The sequence below is a fragment of the Hyaena hyaena genome, unplaced genomic scaffold (genome assembly GCF_003009895.1).
Source record: "Hyaena hyaena isolate Hyena2069 unplaced genomic scaffold, ASM300989v1 scaffold_640, whole genome shotgun sequence".
Taxonomy (NCBI): domain Eukaryota; kingdom Metazoa; phylum Chordata; class Mammalia; order Carnivora; family Hyaenidae; genus Hyaena; species Hyaena hyaena.
In genome coordinates, this window is record NW_024081274.1 from 315,238 (window position 1) to 327,183 (window position 11,946).

An 11,946-nucleotide genomic window follows, 5' to 3' on the forward strand; every position below is an offset into this window, starting at 1 on the left:
AGTTTAAGATGCTTCAGATGTTTTATGTTGCAAATTATATACATGTATTAATAGGTGCAAAATCGACATGTAAAGGCAGTAAATAGCTTTCTCCTACAGTAAATCCTCACTGACATTCCATTTAATTTAACCTAACCCTATTTCTAATCTTAGTGACCTGAGCAATAATCAGATCTCAGAACTAGCACCAGATGCTTTCCACGGACTACGCTCTCTGAATTCTCTGTAAGTATTGACCACATCGCCAAAGGAAAGCAGAGTATATAACTAACACTGGCTCCATCTTTTAAAAATTCGGATTTTAAAAAAATAACCCTTTAATTTTTTTGTTATGAATTATTAATTATATTCATTATTATCAATCTTAATGAATGTCATCATTTTTTGTGGAGGATTGCTACCCATTCCTAAAATCAGCCCATTTTTTAAAGGTATATATGTTTTAGGATTTGATAGTTTTGCTGTTTAGAAAACCAGGGTGAGAGCCTCTAAATTATTCTGTGTTTATATTATTATTGTTATTATTATTATTATTATTACTGACATCTTTTTGGTTCTGAAAAACAGGGGAAATGTGTTATTTTGGAACACTCTGGTCATTGTTATATTTATAAGCCATAAGCCAGTGGCCTCGATCTGGAGGCAACATTAGTCCCCTTAGAATGCCGCTCAGTGAAGTCTTACGGAGAGAACAGGTGAAGATGCCCACTAAGAGGCCCCTCAACTCCCTGTCTTGTCTCCTTTAAGGCTTCCCTGAAGGATCTAGCTTTAATCTCTCCAAGAACAAAGATAATAAAACTATGGCAGCTTTTTAGCATCAAAAGGATTTTCAGGCAGATAACTATATAAATTAAAGTGATTATGGTGATTATGAAATAAATGGATAAAGGCTGTCATTCTTTCAAATTTTCAAAAAGTCTTCAGACGTCCACCAAGTATGGTCAACTTGATTTCTGTTTGTGACTTTAAAGTTTGAACATGGAGGCTGGCATGTATTTTCCTAAGACTTGAAGCTTAGAGACGGGTTCTTATCGTTATCAATGACTGCAGAGCTCTTGAGAATTTCAGAAGGCAGTGGTGGCCAGCGGGAGGTCCATGATACACCTGTGTGAGTCCCAGATAAACACGTAGGGCTCATGCAGCACTCCACGCTCACTCATCTCCGGGGAGAATTAGACAGAAGTGGACACCTGGGCACACGGAGACTCAGTTTGCTGCGCTAGTCTGCTCAGAAAACTAGTTTCCTTCGAAGAAAAAAATGGAATCTGTTTAGGTTCTTTTTTGTTTGTTGTGGATGTTGCTTTAACCAGAGGAAGTCCAAGACCTGAGGAACAACTCTTGGCAGAAAATATAGAATGCAGACTGGTGTTGCTCTTAGACTGAGCTGCCAGATTCCAAAATAACACAGATTAATGTAAAACTCCGATAAATTGCTCAATCAGATGAATATGCCATTCTGGATGTACGAAATGTCCAGAATATTGCCCAAGGTAAATAGGGACAACCTTCCAGCCACACAAAAGGACACAACAAAAGCCAAGTCATTGTACTAATCCCTGACCCTTCAGGTATCAGGGATACCTCAAAGATGAGTAGTTGAATGTCAAAAGAGAGAAATGGCTAGGGGCGCCTGGGTGGCTCAGTCAGTTAAGCGTCCAACTTCGGCTCAGGTCATGATCTCACAGTTCGTGGGTTCGAGCCCTGCATCGGGCTCTGTGCTGACAGCTAACTCAGAACCTGGAGCCTGCTTCAGATTCTGTATCTCCCTCTCTCTCTGACCCTCCCCTGCTCACGCTGTCTCTCTCTCTCTTTCTCTGTCTCTCTCTCTCTCAGAAATAAATAAAACATTAAAAAAAATTAAAAACAAGAAAACCAAACAAAAAAAAAAAGAGAGAAATGGTTGGAGAGTTCTTATTACTATCTGTTTGCTGACAGTTTACTCTTAAGTTCTATTGTCTTAGTGTTAGTTGACACATTCTGGTTGTTAGAATTAAAATAAATGATAAAAAAGAAATAAGAAAATAAAAAATAAATAGAACATAATTTTATATATTATTCTTATGTTTATATAGTTATATAATTATAATAATATCAATATATATCAAGTTACATATATTTATTATAAGTTATGTTTAATAAGATACTGTATTTGTTAACTACTATGACATATATTTTATTGTATTATAAATAATATATTTATACATATTATATATTTTACACTATTGATATAGTAACATTAATATTATATATTATACTTATTAATAAACACATGGTTACAACTGATGATTATATTATAAATCATTGTATACTTACCCATACAAATATAATAGACTCATAGCAAATAGTAAAAGAAATAACACCTGTAAAGAAATGTGCTTGCTGAATTGAGATTTCAGTCTTCATGACCAGAACCCTCATGAACAGTTTCTTCAGAAGGCCGTAACAAAGCATGATATTTCCTTTTGGAACTGACTTTTAGTCAGGGAATTAAATCACTGGAGAATTCCTAGTTCAAAACCTAATCATACACAGAAGAGTGAGAACTGTTTTGCAGAAGTGCAGCACCACATACTACCCTATACTGTCAGAAAACGGACGTTTTAGGGGCACCATGGGTGTCTCAGTTGGTTAAGCATCAACTCTTGATGTCAGCTCAGGTCTCCATCTCAGAGTTGTGAGTTCAAGTCCCATGTTGGGGCTACTTAAAAAAATAAAAAGCCGATGTTTTCTGGAGAGAATCAAACAACTATGCTATCTTAGAGAAAGTCCACATGCTTTAATTGGCATCATTTTCTTCATTGTGTTCACATTTTGAATGGACTTTCCAAAGATAAATTTATACCCCTCATAAAGTATACAACTGTCCAGACTCGCAGTAATCTTTTTTCTTTTTCATTTCATCACAATCCTACTTTCCACAGAGTTGTGGGACCCTGTTGTGTTGTAGGTAGTATTCAAGGCTCTGGCAATACATGAGTGAACAAAGTACAGAAACTCCCTCCTCGTGTAGATGACCAATGATAAACTAGATACTGGTGAGAAGATACAGTATATCTGATGATTAAGAGTGCTGTGAAGTAAGGCTGCATGGGTGTCTCAGTCAGTTAGGTGTCCAACTCTTGATCTCAGCTCAGGTCTTGGGCTCTGCACTGGGTATGAACCCTAGGTAAAAAAAAAAAAAAAAATGCTCTGAAGGAAAATAAAGAAAGCAGAAGTGATGAGGAATGTCAGTGGGGAGGAGAGCAGAAATTTTAAACAGGAAGGTCAGCAAAGGCCTCCCTAGAAGGTGATATTGGGCAAAGACCTGAAGACTCGAATTGTAGGAGTGAGCTGTGCAGATACATGGAGACAGAGCATTCAAGACTGGAAGAACAGCTCAACTCTAAGGCCCTGAGATGAGAGAATGTGTTGATAACGGCAAGCTCTAGGACACAACTATAAGGACAGAGTGACAAAACAGGTTGACAGATAACGGGTTTGCAGGAAAAGAATAGGGTTGGACATCATAATGGTAATGTAATAGTGAACAAGAGCTTAAGTCTTTGGAAAGGAGTGCAGTGATGGGGGGTGTGGGTAACTGCAGAAGCCATGCAAGTAGGCAACCCTCCCTTTTTCTAAACCCAGTTTTTACTTCTACAGGCTTCTCTTACATGTCTTTCTAGAACCATACTCAAGTACAAAGGCAGTTTAATTGAATCACTAAATTTGCTAAAGAAGAGAAAATAATTAAGGATGATATGATGGCAGATACCTCTAATGCATTTTATTAAATTAAAAAAACTATTTTAAATAGTTATTTAATTAGCTAAATGGTGTATCTTAGGGAAAACTGAACCTGATTTATTGAATGTTTTTAAGTTCTCTCCTACTAAATAATTGCATTAGCATTTATTTATTTTTATTAACATTAACACTATTCTATTGCATATTATTACATTAGACTATTAATATATTTTATTATTAATGTAGTATATTACATATTAATGACAAAAGGGCATTCAAAATACATGTGTCTATTGAATGATTTTATACTCAGGGCTTTTCTTGCTATCATTGTGACAACAACAGTATTTCTATAATATTTAATAATAATTTCATGGGAATTCAACATATTAATATATTAGGCATTGTCTGTACAGATTTTCTATCATTTTCCATTTACTGGTTGGACACATCATTTTATATGACAAAGTAAAGAAGTGCTGTAGTAGCATAGCATGACGACTAAGCATATAGCCTTTAGGACACTAAGTGGCTTGTTTTCAAATGCCATCTCTAACACTTGACTGGGCATGTAGCCGAAGTAGTTACTAATTTCTTAGTGCTTCAGACATCTCATCTCTAAAATGGGGGTAAGGTTATTTCCCTCCTAGCTTCATTAAAGCACGGAGGAAACATTCCAGAAATAACAGGGCCTTGACAAACTCTTCTACTGAGTAGATCTGGATGTTTCTCAATTTTAATTATCCCAGAACATTTTTCTGCCCATGTTCCTCTTATTTCTCTTTTTTTTTTTTTTTCTTATTTTTTTTTTCTTATTTCTCTTTAGTCGTAGTTCTGTCTTCTGCCAGATTTCGACAAAAGCAGGAGAATTCAAAGACTGGCCACCAGCTATTGATATTTCCTACTATCCTACTATTGAAACTCACTAGGGGGAAACTAGGCTTAGAATTCTTCGCCTTCTGTCTGGTAGCAGGTACAAGAGCTACTTAAGGTTTCCTTATGATTTCTCTGTTGGTCCAATGGGCTATAAAATAATTCTTGATTGCATACTTGTATGCAGTATGTTGAATATAAGTTATGTATGAGAAAACTGGAGAGAAGCTACCCAATTTGTCACTGCTTGTATTTGAATGATATTATCCAGACCCCTCAGGTATTTCATTTTCTTTTCAGGTGAATTCATTTTCATCTTTCATTTTCTTTTAAAATTTTCTTCCCCACATAGGAATGCAGCACAGACTCTCACTAGCTTTCATGCACTTTATATCTTCATGTGATGACATGCGTTTTCCCCCATTTTTATGGATTTTGGCCTTATCTTCTTGATTCTCATCCAACTTCTCTGTCCTGGTCTTTGGATTTTTTATTATTTTTAAGTCATGTTTCTTTACTACCATTTTGATCTCACCATGTATAAGAAAACTGTACCTGCTCTACTATTGCTACCTCTTTGTAGAGAAATCTCATCCCATCACATTTAGTATTTCTTTATGATAATGTTTTATGATTGACAGACCACATCCCCAGTAATGCCTACATAGATTTCCTTCATCCTTTTGTGATTTCTTCCTATATTTATTTCCCTGCGCAACCAAACTGTCTCATTAATAATAAACATCTGTTTTTTAACATGATCTTATTATGATTTGTAGGAATAAAAATAGTTTCACAGGGGCGCCTGGGTGGCTTAGTCGGTTAAGCGTCCGACTTTCACTCAGGTCATGATCTCGCGGTTCGTGGGTTCGAGCCCCGCGTCGGGCTCTGTGCTGACTGCCAGCTCAGAGCCTGGAGCCTGTTTCGGATTCTGTGTCTCCCTCTCTCTCTGACCCTCCCCTGCTCACGCTGTCTCTCTCTCTCTCTCTCTCCTAGAAATAAATAAAACATTAAAAAAAAAATAGTTTCACAATATAGATAAGGCACACCTCCTGACTAGTCCTCCATTTGTGTTATTTGAGCCAACCTTTAAAGGAAAAGTCCTGAATGAACAGCCTACTAAATTATTTGCCCCTTTATTCCTTTTTTTTCCCTTTTATTTTTTAAAATTTTATTCCTATATAGTTAACAATACAGAGTTATATTACCTTCAGGTGTAAAATGTAGTGTTTCAATAATTCCATACATTACTTGGTACTCATCATAAGTGTGTTCGTGATCCCCTTCACCTATTTCACCCATCCCCCCACCCACATCCTCTTTGGTCACCATCAGTTCACTCTTTGTAGTTAAGAATCTGTTCTTTGGTTTGTCTTTTTTTTTTTTTTTAAGTTTATTTATTTTGAGAGAGAAAGAGAGAGGGGGACAGAGACTGAGAGAAACAGGAAGAAAGTGAGTGGGGGAGGGACGGCGGGGGTTTGGGAGAGAGACAGAGAGAGAAAGAGAGAGAGGGAGAGAAAGAGAGAGAGAGAGAGAGAGAGGATCCCAAGAAGACTCTGCTCTCATACCTCAGAGCCTTATGGGGGACTGGAACTCATAAACCATGAGATTATGACATGAGCTGAAATCAGAGTCAGACCTTAACCAACTGAGCCACCCAAGCTCCCTTGGTTTGTCTCATTTTTTAATTGTTCATTTGTTTTGTTTCATAAATTCCACACATAAGTAAAATCATATGGTATCTGTCTTTCTTTAACAGGTTTGTTTCATTTGGCAGTGTACTCCCTAGATTCATCCATGTTCTTGCAAATGGCAAGATTTCACTCTTTTTTATGGCTGAGTAATACTTCATTCTGTAATGAATGTATATAATATATATACATATATATACATATACATATATACATATAATGAATGTGTATATATATCCATCTCTTCTTTATCCATTTGTCTATTGATGGATACTTGGGCTACTTCCATAGCTTGGCTATTGTAAATAATGCTTCTATAAAGACAGGGGAGCATATATCTTTTTGAATTAGTGTTTTTGTGTTCTGTGGGTAAATACCCAGTAGTGGAATTACTAAATCATATGGTAGTTCTATTTTTAATTTTTTGAGGAAACTCCATACTGTTTTCCACAGTGGCTGCACAGTTTGTATTCCGAAAAACAGTGCATGAGGGTTCCTTTCCCTTCACATTCTCACCAGCACTTGTTTCTTGTTTTTAATACTAGCCATTTTAACAGGTATGAAATGATATTTCATTGTGGTTTTGATTTGCATTTCCCTGGTGATGAATGATGTTGAGCATCTTTTCATGTGTCTAGTGGCAATCTGTATGTATTCTTAGAGAAATGTCTGTTCATGTCTTCGGCCCATTTTAAAATTTGGATTATTTGTTTTTTTGTTGTTGAGTTGTATAAGTTCTTTAGCTATTTTGGATACTAACCATTTATTGGATAAGTTGTTTGCAAATATCTTCTCCCATTAAATAGGTTGCCTTTAGTTCTGTTGATTGTTTCCTTTGCTGTGAAGAAGCTTTTATTTTGATGTCCCAATAGCTTGTATTTACTTTTGTTTCCCTTGCCTCAGAAGACATATCTAGAAAAATGTTGCTACAGCTCACATCAGAGAAATTCTTGCCTGTGCTCTCTTTTAGGAATGTTATGGTTTCAGATCTTATATTTAGGTCCTGTATCCATTTATGAGTTTATTTTTGTGTGTGGTGTAAGAAAGTGATCCAACTTCTTTCTTTCTCTTTCTTTCTTTCTTTCTTTCTTTCTTTCTTTCTTTTTCTCTGTCTCTGTCTGTCTCTATTTCCTTTTTTTTTTTTTTTTTTGCATGTAGCTGTCCAGTTTTCCCAACACCACTGGCTGACGAGACTTTTTCCCAATGCATATTTTTGCCTCCTTTGTAAAAGATTAATGGACATATTAATAGTGGATTTCTTCCTGGGCTCTCTGTTCTATTGATCTATATATCTAACTTTGTGCCAGATCCTTGCTATTTTGATTACTATAGCTTTGCAGCATATCTTGAAATCCAGGATAATGATATTCCCAGGATGTTTTTGTTTTGTTTTGTTTTCAAGATTTCTTTGGCTATTCAGGTTCTTTTGTGGCTCCATATGAATTTTAGGATTATTTGTACTAGTCTGTGAAAATTGCTCTTGGGGTTTTTTGATACGGATTGCATTAAATCTGTAGATTATTTTGAGTAACATGGGCATTTTAACAATATTTATTCTTCTAATCTGTAAGTATGGGATATCTTTTCATTTGTTTGTGTTGTGTTCAATTTCTTTCATCAAGTTTTTATCATTTTAAGAGTATAGGTTTTGCCTTCTCAGTTTAAGTTTATTCCTAGGTATTTTATTCTTTTTGCTGCAATTATAAACAGGATTATTTTCTTAATTTCTCTTTCTGCTAGTTGATTATTAATGTATAGAAATGCAACAGATTTCTGTATGTTGAATTTGTATCCTGTGACCTTATGGAATTCATTTACCAGTTTTAGTAGGTTTTTTGGTAGAATCTTTAGAGTTTCCTATACATATGTCATCTGCACATAGTAAAAAATTACTTTTTCTTTACCAATTTGGATGCTTTTTATTTCTTTTTCTTGTCTGACTGCTGTGGCTAGGACTTCAAGTACTATGCTGAATAAAAGTGGTGAGAGTGGACATCCATATCTTAGGTGAAGGGATCTCAGTTTTTCAGCACTGAGGATGATGTTAGCTGTGGGTTTTACAAGATGGACTTTATTATGTAGAGTATGTTCCCTCTAACTCTACTTTGTTGAGGGCTATTATCATGAACGGATGTTGTAATTTGTCAAATGCTTTTTCTGCATCTATTGAAATTATCGTATGGTTTTTATCCTTTCTCCTATTGACGTGTTGTATCGTGTTGATTTGACTTGCAAATATTGGATCTCCTTTGCATCCCAAGAATAAATCCTACTTGATCATGGTAAATGATTTTTAATGTATTTTTTGATTCAGTTTGCTAATGCTTTGTTGAGGATTTTTTGCATCCATGTTTATCAGAGTTATTGGCCTTGTAATACTCTTTTTTTTGTAGTGTCCTTATCTGGTTTTGGTATCGAGGTGACGCTGGCTTCATAGAATGAATTTAGAAGCTTTCCTTCATCCTCTATTTTCTAGAATAGTTTTAGAAGAATACATACTAAATCTTCTTTAAATGTTTGTTAGAAGTCATCTGTGAAGCCATCTGGTTTTGGACTTCTGTTTGTTGGGAGTTTTTGTTTTGTTTTGTTTTTGTTTTTGTTTTATTAATGATTCAATGTCATTGCTGCTAATTAGTCTATTCACATTTTCTATTTCTTAAATTCTACAGATGAGTGAAATCATATGGTATTTGTCTTTCTCTGACTAACTTACTTCAGTTAACATAATACATTCTAGCTCTATCCATATCATTGCAAATAGTGAGATTTCATTCTTTTTAATAGCTGAGTAATATTCCATTGTATATGTACACCACATTTATTTATCCATTCATCAGTTAGTTAATATTCATCAGTAATGCTACTGTTAATAATGCTGCTATAAACATCAGGGTGCATGTACCCCCTTGAGTCTGTATTTTTGTATCCTTTGAGTAAGTACCTGTTAGTGCAATTGCTGAATCATAGGGTAGTTCTATTTTTAACTTTTTGAGGAACCTCCATACTGTTCTCCGGAGTGGCTGCACCAGTTTGCATTCCCACCAGCAGAAAGATTGTTCCCCTTTCTCCGCACCTTATGTGGAATTTAAGAAACAGAACAGATGAGCATATAGGAGGGAAAGGAAAAGAGAGACAAAAACAAACTATAAAAGACTCATAAAGATAGAGAGCAAACTGAAGGTTGGTGGAGGGAGGTGAGTGAGGGATGGGCTAGATCAGTGATGGATAGTAAGGAGGGCAGTTGTTAGGCCGCCTGGGTGGCTCAATCAGCTATGCATCCAACTTCAGCTCAGGTCATGATCTCAGAGTTTGGGAGTTTAAGCTTTGTGTCAGGCTTTGTGCTCACAGTTCAGAGCCTGTAGCCTGCTTCAGATTCTGTGTCTTTCTCTCTGCGCCTCCCCCACTCATGTTCTATCTCTTTGCCTCTCAAAAATACATTAAAAACATTTTTAAAAAATTTAAAAATAAAAATTTTTTTAATGTTTTATTTATTTCTAGGAGAGAGAGAGAGAGACAGCGTGAGCAGGGGAGGGTCAGAGAGAGAGGGAGTCACAGACTCTGAAACAGGCTCCAGGCTCTGAGCTAGCAGTCAGCACAGAGCCCGACGCGGGGCTCAAACCCATGAATCGTGAGATCATGACCTAAGCAAAAGTCGGACGCTTAACCGACTAAGCCACCCAGGCGCCCCAAACATTTAAAAAAATTTTAATGGGAGTTGTTATGATGAGTGCTATGAGTTGTATGTAATTGATGAACAACTGAATTGTACTCCTGAAACTAATATTGCTATTGCACTGTGTGTTAACTAACTAGAATTTAAATAAAAATTTGAAAAGAAAAAAAAATTTTCTCTTTCTCCCTGATTCAGTTTTGAGAGGTTATATATTTCTAAGAATTTATCCATTTCTTCTAGGTTGTCCAATTGTTCATATAGAATTTTTCATCATATTCCTTTGTATTTCTGTCAGATTTCATTTCTCCTCTTTTCCTTCTGATTTTGTTTGAGTCCTCCTTTTTTATGAATCTGTTTATCAATTTTGTTGGTCTCTTCAAAGAAGCAGCTCCTGATTTCATTGATCTCTTCTATTGGTTATTCAGCTTCTATTTAATATATTTCTCCTCTGTTCTTTTCTTTCTTTTTTCTACTGGTTTGGAGTTTGTTTGCTTTTCTTTTTTAGCTCCTTTAGGTGTAAGTTTAGGTTATTCCTTTGAAGTTTTTCTTGCTTTTTGAGTAAGTCCTATGTTGCCATCAACCTCCCTCTTAGAATAGCTTTGCTCTATTCCAAAGATTTTGGACTGTTGTGCTTTCATTTTATTTTGTTTTCATGTATTTTTTAAATTTTGTCTTTGATTTCTTGGTTGACTTACTCATTATTTAGTAGCATGTTACTTTATCTCCATATATTTGTGTTCTTTCCAGATATTTTCCTTTTTTTAAAATTTTTATTGATTTGAGAGAGAGAGCATTAGTTGGGAGGTGGGGAGAGAGAGGATGAGAGAGAATCCCAATCCATGCTGACAGCACAGAGCCCAATGTGGGGCTTTGTCTTATGAATTGTGAGATCATGATCTGAGCTAAAATCAAGAGTCAGACACTTAACCAACTGAGTCAACCAGGTGCTTCCAGGTGCTAATAGTTGATTTCTAGTTTCATAACTTACTCCTTAATTTTTATATGGATGCCAACAATTTATACGCATCCTATTTCCTTTTTATATTTCAGTGGGTTCAAAATATTAATCTCCTTCAGTATTCAAAACTGCTGTTTTGAGTTGCTCTTTGAAATACTTGGCTCACTTCCATTGTATTATTCTGGAGCAAGGACAAGTAATGAACATTCAACAAATAACAGTTGCATTCAGTTTAATTGGACACCAAGCTTAGAACCTAGTAAAGTTCCTGACACATAATAAGTATATGATCTCTCTTGTTAAATTCCGTCAGTTGACTGATATTTCATTGAATGTCCTGAAGCAGTGCCACCTTGATCTGTTTCTGTGTGTTCCCATAAGCCCTCTCTACCTTATTCTTGACCTTAAAAAAATGAATTTATTCTTCCTTACCCTTTCTTAATTCCCTTACCCCTTTGACCCTAACAATACAGAATTCCCTGTTTTTTCTTAGATTTTAAAAAATTGTTTTTCTCTGATTGATTTACCTTTTTTAAAAGCATCTATATTGTGCACAGATGAAATTTTATGTTATATTACATAACTATACCACTAAGATCTACATGAGTAGAATGTCTCCTTGCACAGTATGGTGTCCAGGCATGTATATTTATTCCCTTGAGAACTTCTTATATTGTAATACATCCCACCTCTCACTGACATCTTAAAAGGAAACAACAGCTTTTCTCTCACTATTTTTCGTTTCTCTTGAATTGTTATTTTCATCCATTTCAAACAGAAATAATATACTGCTGCCAAACCTATTAATTATTTAGATTCTCATTTCAGCTTTTTCCTTTACATATTGTGACATCCTTTATGTCCTTTCCAAAAGAATATTTTTCTCGTTTTCAGAAGAAATAAGATCATTGTAGAGAATATAAAAATTAAAGAAAAAATCTATAGATGCAAATTAAAATCACCTCTGAGTGACAAATTGTCTGCCATCCAGAGATTTTTCTGCCTTTTTTTTCTTTCTATACATGTAT

General features: G+C 35.4%; 1 protein-coding gene across 3 annotated transcripts in view; it reads left to right on the forward strand.

Moving 5' to 3' along the window:
* SLIT2 (slit guidance ligand 2) overlaps window positions 1-11,946 on the forward strand; it is a 373,810-nt gene that overhangs the window by 262,026 nt on the left and 99,838 nt on the right. For all 3 annotated transcript variants that reach the window (XM_039216602.1, XM_039216599.1, XM_039216600.1), the window contains exon 11: window positions 154-225. In XM_039216602.1, coding sequence (XP_039072533.1) covers window positions 154-225 — 72 coding nt within the window. The remainder of the gene's footprint in view (window positions 1-153; window positions 226-11,946) is intronic.